This window comes from Aulostomus chinensis, chromosome 19 (assembly GCF_037954235.1).
Source record: "Aulostomus chinensis isolate RoL2024-O1b breed Wild chromosome 19, RoL_Achi_v1.0, whole genome shotgun sequence".
Taxonomy (NCBI): domain Eukaryota; kingdom Metazoa; phylum Chordata; class Actinopteri; order Syngnathiformes; family Aulostomidae; genus Aulostomus; species Aulostomus chinensis.
In genome coordinates, this window is record NC_141338.1 from 26,022,398 (window position 1) to 26,038,269 (window position 15,872).

The 15,872-nt window shown below is 43.8% G+C and overlaps 2 protein-coding genes across 2 annotated transcripts in view; both read left to right on the forward strand.

The window, feature by feature from the left end:
* Positions 1-172: 172 nt before the first annotated feature.
* On the forward strand, positions 173-6,830 carry LOC147244492 (serine/threonine-protein phosphatase 6 catalytic subunit-like). The gene is made up of 7 exons (XM_086188517.1): positions 173-364; positions 1,900-1,995; positions 2,362-2,427; positions 3,771-3,912; positions 4,019-4,098; positions 5,219-5,428; positions 5,575-6,830. The coding sequence occupies exons 1-7, from the start codon at positions 290-292 to the stop codon at positions 5,821-5,823; spliced, it is 918 nt and encodes a 305-aa protein (XP_086044643.1). The 5' UTR covers positions 173-289; the 3' UTR covers positions 5,824-6,830.
* A 701-nt stretch (positions 6,831-7,531) lies between these two features.
* Positions 7,532-15,872, forward strand: part of scai (suppressor of cancer cell invasion) — a 28,082-nt gene continuing 19,741 nt past the window's right edge. The window contains exons 1-5 of the mRNA XM_086187519.1: positions 7,532-7,945; positions 9,121-9,245; positions 11,389-11,484; positions 11,758-11,844; positions 14,787-14,885. Of these exons, the coding sequence (XP_086043645.1) occupies positions 9,139-9,245; positions 11,389-11,484; positions 11,758-11,844; positions 14,787-14,885 (389 nt within the window). The 5' untranslated portion in view covers positions 7,532-7,945; positions 9,121-9,138. The remainder of the gene's footprint in view (positions 7,946-9,120; positions 9,246-11,388; positions 11,485-11,757; positions 11,845-14,786; positions 14,886-15,872) is intronic.

Genomic DNA, 15,872 nt, shown 5'->3' on the forward strand with positions numbered 1-15,872 from the left:
GTCTAAAATTTAATCCTTTCTAGTTAAGACAGGACAGAATGACATTTTTAAAGATATCTTGAATGAAATTCTGTCTGGTCACGATGAAGTAGTTTAAATCACTTAAAAGGCACTCAGCCGTCAAACCTTGAAATTGCCTGCCATCAACAGTAAAACGATGCAACGCGTTTTATTTTGAAATAAACCACCGGATGTGACGTTTTCAACAGCGCCGAGGAAGCTGGGGTGAACAGGAAAAGAAACATATTGCTAACCGTGTTAGCAATATTTTAGTCTTAGGGTTCTGGCCATGGCGCCTTTAGACCTGGATAAGTACGTCGAAATAGCAAGACACTGTAAATATCTGCCTGAAAACGACCTGAAGGTGAGTTCACCTGAACCGAACGTAACTTCAGACTGAGGTTTGTACAAGCGAGTGGAGGCGCATGGCCTAACGGAGCTTAGGTTGCTAACCTCGTCACCAACCGAAAGAGCGCGTTGGTTCAGTCGCAGCTCAGACCGTGGAGCTGTTCGGCCCGTACGTGAGTGTGGAACGTCAGGAGACTCCGTTAATACCGGACAGGCTTGCTCCCATTAGCAGGGGAAACATGAAACCTGCCCGGGTGTTGTCGTCGTCCCGCGGGTCCGCGAACATCCCGCACACGGGAAGGGACGTCTCCATTACTGCACTTTGCTTTGACTCGTGCCGCGTCTGTAGTACAAGACGAGGCTGAGTTTGTTTGCTGTTAGCTTGTGTCGGACAGGGCCAGCCTCCGGGCAGGGCCAGTTCAGGGGGCTTCGCACCTGTCGGGTTAAGGGTTAGGTAGGGAACCTCTCGGAGCCCTTCTGAAGCTTCGTGGCTCCATCGGGACATGGACAGATGTTGAGCTGCAGGTTGTGTGAGTCTCGGCAGCTCACCACCTGACATCCGAGGAGCCAGCATCTCCTCCAGGCAATCAAAGCTTTCATCTTTAATATTTGTATTCCTCTCGTAATTAATCTGTAACCGACGCTCATGATGTATTCATGTATTTGGCAATTATCCAGTTCTTTTTTAGGTCATCAGTAAATTAGCTGTATTTGAAAACTGGAAAGAACTGAATGAATGAATTACAAGGGGAAGATTTTCAGAAAATTCTGAATAAATTTGATGTGATATTTGATAATCCAATTTTGGGGTGCAGGATTGTTTAATAAAAGTATTCAGTCTTTACTGATATTGCAGTTGTGACATGATTTGCAGAGAATTTTTGTTACATTATTCTTATTTTCCCTTTTTTAAAAACGTGGACTGATAATGTAGATTTTGTTTGGATCTGTGAGAAACAGAAATACTTTTTGAGGCAAGATGCCTCTGCAGCACCACACTGCTAATTTAAAACAGTATTTTGGCACATAATTAACCTTTAAATAACAATATATTTTACAGCTCCCCTCACATTATTTGAGGTGGTGATGTGCACTCAGCTTCATCTCCAGACGAATGAGTTGGAGTTAACTTGTTTTTTGTGGCATTCCATTTCTCTCCCTTTTTGAATGCCGCAGGGAATGGAAATATTAGACAACAAATTTAAACTTAATGTTTGGTAGTCATGTATTATATTCCACAGAATATAAACTGAAATTACTGCAGTTTGGCAACGTATCCCACCCTCCAACTTTTGGTTTTATCTTGAATGGGAGTGTTTTCCCCTCCAGAGTTTGGGGGTTCTGTGTCTCTAGGGATGGGACATGGTCAACTTCTCACCTCCTCGTCAGATTGGCCAGGTCTCGCTCGGGAAAGAGATCACCTGATCTCAAGTGACTACCTGGTAAAATAAAGGTTAAATAAAAGATTAGTTGTTACCTGTTGGTTGGGCTCAGTGAGATTCTCTCTCAGAATGACTTTGATTTCTAACTCTTGCCATGTTTCTTCCCCAGAGATTATGTGATTATGTTTGTGATTTGCTGTTGGAGGAATCGAATGTCCAGCCTGTCTCTACTCCAGTTACTGTTTGTGGAGACATCCACGGTCAGGTAGGGGTAACCGCGTTCTTCTTCCGGTCTCGCCGCAAATGATGGTGTAGCCTCATTGGCAGCGACATGTTGATTTAACTTTCCCACAATTTACTTAAAAAAAATCACACAATGAAATGTTTACGCTGTGCTGAAATGTAGAACTCATCCCACCAGAAGCACATATCTGCTTATCTTGCACCTGAATGAAATTCTTAAGAACTCTTTAAATATGTCGTCGCAGGGATAAACATGAAATTCCCATCCTGTATTTTTATCTAATTTCTAATACTTTTGCATTTCTGAGCAATCATCGTCTAGTTTCTGAATAAAAAACAAAAGCAATTTATTATACTGAGAACAACTGTGCTCTACTTGATGTTGTAGTTTTATGATCTCTGTGAGCTCTTCAGAACTGGAGGCCAAGTTCCAGACACTAATTACATTTTCATGGTAAGTGCGTTTTCTTAAGTTCCTGCAGAATAGAATATTTTGAATATAGATCATGATTCACCCTAATAATTCAGAGGCTTCTCGTCAGTTACATATTTTGTGCCATGGTTGGACATAAAAGTTCTTTTATATTGTCTTGAAAATTCTCATCGTCCCTAACATGCCAGGCTTTCACGTATGAAGAAACAATTATCATTTTAAAGCTATGTTCTACATCTATGTATGGTTTAATAACATTTATGTGTGTATGAAAGTATGTATGTATATATGTATGTATGTGTGTATATCTCTGTATATCTATTTATCTATCTATCTATATATCCATATCTATCTATATCTATCGCTGTCTTCATATATACCGTATATATATATGTGTGTGTGTATCTATATATACCTCTCTCGATATATATATATAATCTATATATATATATCTTTATATATAGATATATATGTATATATCATCCATCTATCTCTCTTTATATCTATCTATCTATCTATATATATATCTATATATCTATATATATATATATATATATATATATATTTCTCTTTATATATATATCTATCTATCTATATGTATATCTATATCTACCGATATCTCTATATCTGTAACCATATATATATATATATATATATATATATATATATATATATATATGTCTGTATCTATCCATGTATCTATCTATATATATATATATATCTATCTATCTATCTATATCTCTATCTATCTATCTGTATCTATATATCTATATCTCTATCTATATCTATATTTGTATCTATCCATATTTGTGTCTATCTATATCTATCTATCGATCTATTGATATATATCTATATCTCTATCTACCTATATCTATCTATATCTGAATCCATCTAACTATCTATATCTCTAGCTATCTATATTTGTGTCTATAACTATCTGTATCTATATCTCTATATATCTATCTATATCTGTATCTATCTATCTATATCTCTAGCTATCTATCTATATCTCTAGCTATCTATCTATATCTCTAGCTATCTATCTATATCTCTATATATCTAGATGTATCCATCCATGAATCCCTCATTTAGCCGGCGCAGCAGCATGGACGCGTGAGGCCAACAGCTCCATGCAGAAATTAGCTGCCGCTCAAATCACTCAGTTGAACTTTTACCCTAAAGAGAGTCACCCAAACTGGCATCAAGCTAACTTTCTTGCTTTGACTTGGAGGAAGAACCCCAGACATGAAGCAGTTAGACTCTTTGAACAGACACTCGTAGATCTGTTTGTCATTCTGTACAAAGACCTCTTGACTTCTTTTTGACTTGTTCTGGCTCTATGATTTTTTTTTTTCTTCCTCAAGGGGGATTTTGTAGACCGAGGGTATTATAGCCTGGAGACATTCACACACCTACTAGCTTTAAAAGCAAAGTGGCCGGATCGCATCACACTCCTACGAGGAAACCATGAGAGCAGGCAAATTACACAAGTGTACGGCTTCTACGGTGGGTGACGCGTCCCTCGCTTGACCTGCTCATGTGAATGAATATGGCGGTTTTACATCTCATGAGCTTATCAAACAACTTTCTCATGTGTTCTGCTTATTTTCAGATGAGTGCCAAACTAAATATGGAAATGCAAATGCTTGGCGGTATTGCACCAAAGTGTTTGACATGCTGACTGTGGCGGCGGTAAGTTAATTCACCATCATCATCATCTCATATTGTTTATATCAGAATGGTCTATTTGGCTGGTTCATATTTTTTAACTTGTAGAACAGAAAATCTGCCAAAGCGACAATTCACTGACATTAAAGCTGCAAAATCTGAATGAGAACTTGTTTCTCTTTTTTTTTTTGCAACAGTGCACAATGTAGAATAGTACTTGAGTACATATAGGAGTATTTATAGTAATAGGATCTCACAGTGAGGTCCTTGTTTGAGCCTAGTCTCATTCCTCCTTGAGAGCTGTGGGTGCAAAAGAACAGAAGAACTCAGAACCTCCCTGCTGATCCAGGACATCCCATAGATGTTCTATGTGTGGACATGCTGAGTGATAAGCGACCAACTGGAGAACAGGGCCTCCAGAAACTGCTGTCTTTGCAAGGAGGCTGGAGGCCGATCTGTCTTTCCATATGCTAACATCATGTCGATGAGACTCAGAACCTCATCCTGGTGGCAGACTGTGTGCTTGTTTCCTTGGCTGATCATCGTGCAGCTGTGTCTGTGACCTATGACCCCCAGACCGTAACTCCACCAGCACCATGGGAGAATTTGTCTCCGGCACAGTGATGTAGTTGATATTGAGGAGACGCTACACACACTTCATGTCAACACACTTCTCGCCAACACAACAAAGATTTTTCTGCATGTTGGCCCCCACGAGTATCCAGTTATTGATCTGTGCGTTTCATTATATACTCCATAATTTTTGCTCTAAATTTGGATCAGATTATAGGCCTGTTATGTTGTTGTGATGTTTTAGAAACAGTGAAGAGGTGAGGGGGGAGTAGAAGAACTTGTTTGTGTTGTGGGGGCTGAGAGAGTTCCTACCCAGGAGGCTGCTGAAGCCTCAGGGAGCTGCAGTGCTGTACTTACTGTAACTGGAGCTGTTTACAGGGGAGCCTCGGCTATACTGAGCTCTCCTGGAACAAACGCTCTGCCTTCGGCTCATCATCTCAACCTGGCTCCCGCCGGTCGAGTCGTAAATGGAGCGTTACGTGTGAAGATCAGAGGGGTGGCTCTCGGGTGTCACATCAGAGGAAGATTTCATTCTGATAAACCGATCTTGTGTCTAATCTTGAATTTGCAGTTGATAGATGAGCAGGTCCTGTGTGTCCATGGTGGTCTTTCACCTGATATCAAGACTTTGGACCAAATCCGCACTATTGAACGCAACCAAGAGATTCCTCACAAGGGGGCCTTCTGTGACCTGGTGTGGTCTGATCCAGAGGATGTGGACACCTGGGGTATCAGTCCCCGAGGTGCAGGCTGGCTCTTTGGCTCCAAGGTCACTAATGAGGTAAATATTTTTTCACGCAAACTAAACTGCCTTTTAATCTAGTAACAAAATGTTTTCTGTTTGTACGACTAGAGCACAGACGTAACCACTGAAAGGAAAGCTTGATTAGTGTGAAAGTCATATTCACCTTCCTCCTTTGGTCGTAGTTTGTTCACATCAACAATCTGAAGCTCATCTGCCGTGCACACCAGCTGGTTCATGAAGGCTACAAGTTCATGTTTGATGAGAAGCTGGTGACGGTGTGGTCGGCACCCAACTACTGCTACCGCTGCGGCAACATTGCTTCAATTATGGTCTTCAAAGACGTGAACAGACGAGAGCCGAAGCTGTTCCGTGCTGTGCCCGACTCCGAGCGCGTCATACCTCCTCGGACAACTACTCCCTACTTCCTGTAAGGATGAGCCGTCTGGTTGGCCCTGTTCAGACCTGGCAGTAAGGTGCACGCTCACACGTGCAGCCCCTTGGTCTGAATGACACGGTCATGCAGGTCAGCATCTGCTGGGCAACTCACCGTCATCCACATGGATCCGGCCGTCCATTTAGAAGAAACCGAGGTCAAAGCCGTACAGACCGGGCCAGTTGCTTGGCGTGTTCTTGACAAACTAAAGCTGTTGCTAATTTATGCCTGTGCTTTTCCAAGTCTTCAGTGCAGGACTTCAGTTGAGACTTTCCTCCAGTGTGGCCCAGGACACATTTGTGATGCTAAAGGAATGTGGACCACCTGAGAAAGTTGTCTCATTACATCCATGTGAACTCCGAGTGGTCCACTTGTGCCGGAATTATTCAGGATGCATCTGGATGCCGGTTCTGAACAGGGTCCCCCTCCCTCCGCACCTCCTCCTCACACATATGAATATACAACATGTTTTTAAGAAGGTGGGGATAAACAGCCCTTGTCCTGAGCAGCAGCAGGTAGCGGTCTGCCCCGAATGTGCTCTTATTAAATGTTTTCACCCTGGTGTCAGACTTTACTGAGGCAAAGGAAGCATTTAAACTGGTGGTTAAAATGATACATTTCCAAGATGTCCGTGGAGTTGTAAGAGTTAAAACAACTGTGGGAATGTGACCAGCCCACCCAGCAGCAGTCTGCTGAAATCCTGGATTCTGTTTCAACCTGTTTTCAGTTTGGATTTCTTCAGTTTTTTTAAACCTCAGCATCCTGTGTCAGTGCACACTAGACATTTTATTACAAGCTGGCTTTAAAATGTGCAGTTGCTCTTCATCGTGAGTATGACAAATTGAATACTGTGATTAAATGTCATAGATTTTTAAAAACAATATAATTTCTTCCGGTGAATGTTTTATTTACTTGAATAGCTCAGCTCTGTAGTTGTGTTTTTATCAAAGAATAGCTGATGTTCCTGTTTTGTAATTTGAATAAAACATTCATCAGTCTTCTGGACGAGTGCGTTGTTTTGATTTGTTTGACCGATGTGAAAAATGAGCCAACAAATGGAGCCGATGAGTACAGCAGTGAAGTGAATGAGACGTTTTAGGAAAACTGACTTGTGGTTCTGCTCCCCAGCTTGCAGGGTTCATGTTTGAGTGGATACACCGACTCAATGAGGGTACATGTGTTACAGCACTGCATGGAACATTGTCACTTAAGCCTCGGTCTGTTTGGATTTTTTTGTTGTCAACATCAATGACATCATGCAGCAATCTACCACACCGGAACTTCCTCTCAGAAATCTGTTTTTTTCTGCTTGGATGTTTGTCATTGCCAGGATGGAATGACAGACATAAGAAAAAAGAACCCCAAAACATTGAATTTGAACATGAGCGGGGTAGTGACGTTAAGAGTGTAATAGTTGGCTTGGCCAGCAGGTGGCAGCGTCGCAGAGAGGTGTGGGAGCTGTACTTGTGTGTCGGCTGCAGAGCAAAACGTCGTGGTTGCCGGGATCTGGTATTTTACAGTACCACCGTACTAAAACAAAAGGGAACGTAGTCACATAAAAACTAAGTTTATCGCATTATTTAACTTCCACAATCAACGCCCTTTCCCAACCACATATTTATATATGTTTTACCTCCATTAACCTGTATTTGTGGTGTTAGTTGGTCGGAGGCTTTTATGTTGAAAATGATGACCCGGAAGTCGCTAGCCCGTTGTAGTGGACCGGACCCAGCAGCTGTCCTTACCCCGCTCGCTCCTGCCGCTGCCTGTCACAGGACACCTAGCTTGCAGATTGCATTAACACGGTTGTACACCTCGACCCCCGGCCGGCAGTGGCACCTCCGTCGCTGGAAGACCCAGAGCAGCCCGGCAGCCGGCCGCCCAGTGGCCGCCGCTGGTGCAGAAAGACGCGGCTGAGAGCGGGCCAGTGGACGCCGCTGGTGCAGAAAGACCCGGCTGAGAGCGGGCCAGTGGCCGCCGCTGGAAGCCCCGTCGGTCCGGTGCCAGTGAGATGCAAGAGGAGGTGCGCTTCCCCCACAGCGCTGGACGTGGCGTCGGTGCTGGTTTCTGAGGAGCATCGATGTGAGACTGCTGATCTTCAACGTTCGCCGGCTGCCAAGGTACGAACGAGCCAGAAGGACCCCGCTTCAGCCGGGCTCTGCAACTTGGGCAGATTAGCGAAGTTGCTGCTCTTTATTGTTTGCTTTCATGATGTTTATTGTGCTGCGACGGTCGTAGAAAGGTGTCCTGCCCGGACCGAGCCCGTGATCGGGGCTGCGGAGCGCTGGTGGCCCCTGAGGGGATGTGCGTGGCTGTCAGTGGGAGTTGGGCTGAGACCAGAGCTCCCAGTCCAGCACTCCGGCTGCAGCCGCCGCACTTCCCCACTCCTCACCAGTGTTGGTGCGTATTTGTAGGGACATCGTTTTACCGGGACTTTGAGCAAAAGAGTTGAATTTACTCGAGATGGTCTTGCTGCCACGCACGCACGCGCGCGCGCGCACCCGTCATCCATTTCTACAACAGAAGCGCCTGACGGGGTTGAACGGCGTGACCTGACTCGTCTGCTCTGACCTGATTGCACGTCATCGTTATCGTCTCAGCCTCCATGAAAGTGAAATCTGGGACAGCCCAGGTCAACCTAAAAACGGTGATCACGTGACGCGTTTCCTCCTAAGTTTCTTATTCCTGCTCATGTGGAAGTGGGCCACCACTCAGACATGCAGGATGTCTCAGCTGTGCCCTTTGAGATGATTCCGTTCACTGCACTCGGCTGCAGGTTTCATGGTGACCCTCAAGTGATTCCAGGTCCCCCTTTGGTTGCTAAATCACTGCTACATGTTGTAGCCTCACAAGCGTTACAAACAAAGATCTTTAAAAACAAGCAAACCTGAATTCCCACAGTTTTTCAAGTGTGCATTAGTGTCACCGACATGGGGGAGAACACATCTGGACACAAGTCTTTCCAGGTTCCCCACATCGCGCATCCTCACCTCAGCTGAGGAACAGCAGGACTTCTGTCATCGAGCTCACAGCTTGACTTTAGTCCAGAGGGTTATTTTTGCCACACTTTTAAGTGAGATTGAGTCAACAAAGGGACTTTGATGAAATATCCCCATTCAGCCTGGCTTTGGAAGTTCTCCTGATGACAGCCCCTCGTCCACATGGAACTCTGGTAGCACTTTGTGTCTGACAGCGTCTGCTGATGATGCCTGCGTTGATCTGGTTGCTGTGATTTTGTTTGAGAGGAATCCTGATCTGTAAAGCCAGCGGCACGTTATTATTGTTGTTGTTTCAGGTGTGAAGGGCCACTGTCATGACTGGCGCTGACAACGAGGATGATATTCCGCTTGGTGAAAGGAAGACCGTCACGGACTTCTGCTATCTCCTGGACAAGTCCAAGCAACTCTTCAATGGGCTGAGGTCAGAACTGACACGCTCGCTTCTTACTGGCTGCATTTTCTTGTCAAGCATCAGGATTCATAACATTAAAAACCTGGAGAAGAAGTCATGGAGTTGTTTAATGGAAAAGAATGACAGAGCAGGAGAAGCTCTTGCCTCTTAGTGTGAGGTCAGATGCCTTTTGTAACTTGGCCCGATTTGATGACAACATCCTGTGACGTGGCTCAGCGTCACGCCTCCTTCAGGAAGCTCTAATTACAAAGGGGGAGTGCAGCCAGGCGGCCAGGAGGGTGCTGGGCAGCAGCCACTGGGTTTGCCTGCACCCAAGGCAGGAGAAAGGATTCAGCGCTGAAGCTAATAAAGTTTTAGATCTTCGTAAAAAGACAAAAATATGAAACCGTTTAAGTTGACAAGAGACAACTGTGTTTTTTTTAGCAGGTGAGAACCCCAGAGTGACTGGAGGAAATATTAATGAGAGAACAAATACTGATACTAATACTGATTCTGATTCAGTAAAATGAGGTGAATGTGATGGGCCTTGAATTGCTTTGAAAGGTTTTGGTCCTCATGCAGAACGCTCAGAGAGAGAGAGAGAGAGAGGAGTGCAAGCAGGCTGACCTTCTGGAGTAGCAGCAGGTTTCCTGCTGAGTTGGTGAACGTGTCATCCGGTGCGAGCCAAGAGAGTCAACGCCGACGGAGAATCGCGCACAGCAGCTTCTGAGCTCCACTGATAGATGCAGCAGCAAATGCTAAACTGGTCAGGCTCCCAGACTTGATTTGGTCTGTTTTCTTGAGGCCTTCAGTGAGAAACCTGCATTCTTCTGTCCTTCCACAGTTGAAATCATACAAATGGGACACGTTTTCCTCTTCAGGTGCATCTGTGACAAAGCAACTGTACGCATGTTCTGCACTGGCGTAAGAAACCAGAGAAAGCAGAACTCGAAGACTGTACAGATGAGAATGAAGTGAAATGAGAAGAATCCGTTTTCCTGTATCAGGTCTTGTAACACGAGACGGTTCTCATGCTCGAGCACATTCCAGTTCAGCACTGGAACATCTCCCAGCCTAGGAAGAACCCAGGGGAGCTGTAAGGTGGTCAGTGGTCAGAAATACTCAAATTCTCCCCCAGGCTGTTCCTCCTGGAGGGTCTCCTGACCGAGACACTGGCAGAAAGAAAGATCTGGAGTTGGTCCACAAGCAGCTCAGGCTGCTGGAGGAGGTTGAATGTGGAGAACATTTTTCAATGTATGGAAGGAACTCGTGACCACAAAGTCTTCTTCATCCTCCTCTACTTCCTCTTTGGTTTCAATTGAAGGAGCTTGTTTTAGAAAGAGGGATGTTATTACAGCGTAGTAGAGCAGGTAAATGCTACTACGTAAGTATTGAAGCTGCACAAGTATTTATGACTCACTGAGCGTCTTGTGTTTACCCGCTGCCTGCATGCTGTCAGTGCAGACAAGAGAAGTTGTCAGATGAGCTTCTCAGTGCAGCAGTCAAAGGTCATTTACAAACCTCTGAACTGGCTTCAAATGGGAGTCATTTCAAGAACAAAAGATGAGGTCCTCACTTCAAAAGTGTTTTCTGCCGCCAAGGAAACAAAGGTTTTTTTCTGCTCATCTTCTGATTCTTTTTCCTCATGTTATTTTCCTGGGGAAGGGGATTAGCTAATAAATTAGTGAATTAATAAAGAAAGAAAATGTTAAAAAGAATAGACAATTAACAAAAAAGCCTTAAAAATTAAATGTAAATGAAAATGAAATGTTTAATTATTCATTGATAGTTACGTGGATTGGATCGATGATGCTCTGTCAGGTTCCCTGTGTTTGGATGCTTGTAGAAGGTGTCTGATGACGTCTGGAGGTATAAAGGTCCTGCCGGTCAGCTTGTGGGGCCCAGAACATGAAAACTGAAGACTAGCAGAGTAACAATGATGAAGCCTGCGGATGGGAGTGGATTATATTTAAAGGATGGAAAGAAAAAATCTTGCATCCAGAGGAAATATGAGCTCATACTTAGTTAGAAACAGCTCAAAGTTCACGACTTCTTTGCACACTCAGAAATGCACTTTGTTACAGGAGAAGGAACCACAGATGTTGCCTTAATTGTTCTCTGATTGGCTCCCCTCCTGAAGGAGCGTGATGTTGTCTTCTCCTCCCTGCTGCAGAGACCTTCCTCAGTATGGACACAAGCAGTGGCAGTCCTACTTTGGGAGGACTTTTGACGTCTACACCAAGTTGTGGAAATTTCAACAGCAACACAGGTTATTTCATCTCTAATCTCAGGCTTAGTGTTTGCTTCTGCTCCTCAGTGGTAAATGTAGCGACCAGCTGGTGTTGGTCAGTATATTTACTACTATAAAACAGTTTCATGTGTTGAAATTACTAGCACAGTATTAACACTCTAAATTAGGCCTTTTGCATTCGGACTAATTGTGCTATACTGTACAGTTCCTATTTACTAGATGTACATTCTGCTGCTCATGAATCCAGCATCAGTTGGGCTCTCACAACCTTAACTTCTGGTTCACCGGCAGGCAGGTCCTGGACAGCCGCTATGGCTTGAAGAGATGGCAGATCGGGGAGGTCGCATCCAAAATTGGACAGCTTTACTACCACTACTAGTAAGTCACATGATGTCTCCGCTACAATGTCTGTGGTCAGAATGTCGATTGACACCAGCTTAGATGTCGCTGCACTGGTTACAAAGATCAGTGCTTTTCAACTGTGCTAGAAGAACCTCCCAACCCCAAGCACATCTGGTGTGTAACCACGTGGCCATCATAGGCATCGGCAGTCTTCCGCCGTAGCATGACACAGTGCCTGTGATGTCATGCCCCGCGTTGACGGTTGATATTCACAGGCAGCTCCCATTTCCCACTAAACCTGAGATGTGTCTACTTACTTTCGCCTGTATTTAATTTCCAGTTGCAGTTGTCAACTGGGTCACTTTTAGTGACGCGTGGGTCAGACACCCAATCCAAATATACATGCTAATGAAGAGCCCCAAACCCTGACCTGCAAATTGTCAAATTAAGCTTTTCAGTTTCACAATTGACAAGACAAAGGCTAAAAATATCCTGAATTCTCACGTAGAACACCTGATTTAAAGTGATCCTGTTAAAAGACAGAAAAACCAACCGCACAAGTGAGCTGACCTTCTTGGTGGAGGTGATAAAAGACACTCGTGTCAAGCACGTTAGCTGTCGATAAAGGAAGCATGCGATCAACCCCTGGTGTCTGTGGCGATCTTTCCTGAATTTGACTTGATGGGGATTATTTTGCATTCGTAATTATACTTATTTGTAAATGATTGTGAACACATGTAGCTTGATTGCTAACAGGTGTAATAACCTCAAAGGAACACACCAATTTTTGGGACGTACCCCACATTTGCGAGTGAACCCCTGCACTCTGGTTCAGCTCCAGACTCCCACCAGATGGTTCACTGCTAGCTAGCTTAGGCGCAATCAACGATAGCGGTGGGGTGCAGGAGCATTCCATCTCAAATGTCAATGCTTTTTTTTTTTTACCAAAATGGTCTTTTCTGTACCAGTAGAGCGATGGTTTTGCTTATATCAGAGATACCAGCAATGAATTGGACGGTCCCAGCCTCGCGTCCCATCTGGCTCTCTCAAACTCCAAACCGTGCCCTTCCTCATCATCGGGATCAGGGTCATGGTTTGTCCAGCTGTCGTCCTCCTCTTCCACTTACAAAGTCGAGCCTGATTAGTAGCAGCAGTCGCTCTACTTGACATCAACAAATTTTATTAACTGAAGTAACAAAATAAATGCCCTCCCTGGAAATTAGTTCAGGCCATGGATCTAAAATAACATCTCGTCATCAAGTTTTTCACAGTCAATGTTAAGCACAACTTGTTCCATTAATGCAGACAAAGACCATTTTAGATTATAGTGTATTTGACTGAGACATCGTTCTCAATGCAGCTACGCTAACAGCCAGGAGCTCTGTAACTGAGGCCCGACTGATGTAGATTCCTTAGGGTCAGTACCAATCGAGGGAGTCAAAAAATTCTGGTAACTGATGAATCAGCTGATATCAAATAAATTTCAAATTTTCCAGAACAACATACATGCACATAAAACAATAAATGTTATTGATCCCTCAAATGTGTCAAACACTGATGACAAAGATAGGAATTGAAAACAGAACATATGAGCAGTTGGCCAACAAGAAACATCTTCAGCTACTTTGCTCACTCATCAAGACATATCATTTTGCAATATTTAGTTTCAGTGTATCATGGTCTCACACAGTCAAGAGATGACCAGTAAAAGTGCTATTGAGTGCCCAAGAAACTCTCAGCGTCCCGCTGTCTGATTTTTAAAAAAACAAGTAGGAAACATCCAGTGTGCTAGCTAGGCTGGTCTCAGTGGGCGAAGTGAAATTACCATCAATAAGAGTGACGATTGACATCGCCCCTCTGACTCGGGCTAAAGTAGCTGTTAGCCTGCTAACGTTAAGCTACGTTTACCTTAGTAACCTTTACCTTACTAACAACACACAGATAAGCATGGCAGACACAACGAAGGACGGCTCGACTCATAATTAAATGGGTTGGAGAACATAAACAGGAAAATCATGGAGTCATTTTTCAGCCTAAAAATGAACTCCTAGCTATAAGCGTACCATGGAGACCGCTAGAATCTCTCCGTTCCCACCGTGTGGGCCACGTGTGTGAGGGTGTGTTACAGAGAGGTGTTGCTGACTGAGTGAGAGAGGATTCTGAGCGCCCTCTTCTGGTCTCAGTATATCCAAGCCAGATTCAATGCCTTTTTTTTGCTGACGCTGATTAAATTGGCGAGGCGATCAGCCAGTCAGTCCCTGACTGTAATTCTGCTAGGAAGGAGAAAAGTAGGTGTATTTACTTGTCTTGCTCTAAAATGATGTGTATTTCCCAAACCTTTGTCATGTTCCTTGAAACTATGGTTGCTCCTGTGCCTTGGTTCTACTTTCCAAAAGTACTGAGCGCTCAGGAAGAGAACCATCGTGTCCTGAATCCATCATTCACTCCTCCTCACTCAGTACGTTGGACCTTCCTCACATGAGCTCAGATGCCAGTGTTGCCACACTCTAAGACACAACTCCGGTCACGACTGCAACATTGTTTGACTTATTTGATCAAAAAATGAACATAAATAAAACAAAAACACCTCATGTGAAGATATTCATCATTTACACCACAGCCTGTCAAGGATCGTCGTGCTAATCAGCATCAGCTGGTGCTCACATGAATGGTTCCAAACAGACCCCACCCGTACTACAGTAAATACTGCTGGTGTGCAGTGCATACGTGTACATTTTCCTGCTTGACGCCTAGTTTCATATTGGAGGCTCATATACTTCTGATAGAATTAATGGTTTCATGGTTCATGGTCATTCAGCCAGATCACACTTGTGTTTGGGTCGCTGGTACTGGTGTTAAGGATGGTACGACACCGTCAGAGATACTTGCATGTATACTTGTATCACAGTAATTGTACCATGAATATCTTCGACATGAATCTTTATCTTCTTCAAGTCTTCTCCTCTCTTTAATGTCAGCCTTCGTACCTCAGAAACAAGTTACCTGAATGAGGCCTTTTCATTCTACTCAGCCATCCGTCAGCGGTCCTACTACTTTCAGGTCAACAAAGAGGACAGGTGAGTTTGTGTTCTAGATTCTGTGTTCTTTATATTGTTAGATGCACGTTCAAGACATAGCTACTTTATTTGAATCAGTTTCAAAGGCATTTAGGTTAAAGCTAAATTAATTGGCGGTGGAGGGTTTGTGGGGGAAAGCAGTTTGTTCCTGAGAACCAACATATTTTCTGTGTGTTAGGTGATTATGTCAAACTGAGACTCTGTTGGGTTCAAGAACAGTTAAAGAGATGTTGGACTTCCAAGTGAAAAGCCTCAGAGCTAGTCTGGTTCAGGGTTTTGACCGAGGTTTAGCAGAAACCCACTGATGAGTAGATTTAGTAGTCTGTCAAGAACTGTGGGTGGTACGACAGGGTAATACAAGTACTCACAGGAATACTAACCTCAGAAGGAACAAGATAAGAAACCACGTGAGACAGGATTCAAAGAAGCGTGCGAGAGATAAACCTGAGAAACAACATATATTCTGTAAATTAATATCCATGTTCTCTTTTAACATGATGTTAAATGTTCTTTGATATTTTAATCTGAATGTCTTTCTGCTGTCTGTAAATGCAAATGTTCTGTTTTTAACTTTGACCAGTGCTATGAATTCCTCTGGGTATGAGTGGGGCTCTATAATAAACTCGCCTCTTCAGCTTTTCTTATCTAAGATCTAATATAGAAAATAGTTCACAAGAAAGTTGCGTCAGTTGAATCTTAAGGCCACTTGCAAGCACTTAAAAAATCTGATGTATCTTTGATATTTTATCACATTCTTAAAATATCAGCAATTGATGGTTTCTTGACATGGCCAGGTGACCCACTGGCATGCAGCTGACCGACTTTTACCCCTCTCAGCTCTGTTTTTACCCTCAGGGGAGGTGCCAGATGTGGCTCTGCTCACCTGCTAAGTATTCTGTTTGGTGGTACTGCAAAGACTCCTGTTCCTCCTCCTCCTCTTCTTCCTGCTCCTCCTAGGAGGGTCAGCAAACTAAAACAATGAGATGA

Bases quoted from the DNA above. Each gene is read 5' to 3' on its own strand.
- LOC147244492 (XM_086188517.1), top strand. From the start codon at position 290: ATGGCGCCTTTAGACCTGGATAAGTACGTCGAAATAGCAAGACACTGT. The intron at 2,428-3,770 runs GTAAGTGCGTTT...TTCTTCCTCAAG, and splicing joins ACACTAATTACATTTTCATG to GGGGATTTTGTAGACCGAGG. The intron at 5,429-5,574 runs GTAAATATTTTT...CTTTGGTCGTAG, and splicing joins GCTCCAAGGTCACTAATGAG to TTTGTTCACATCAACAATCT.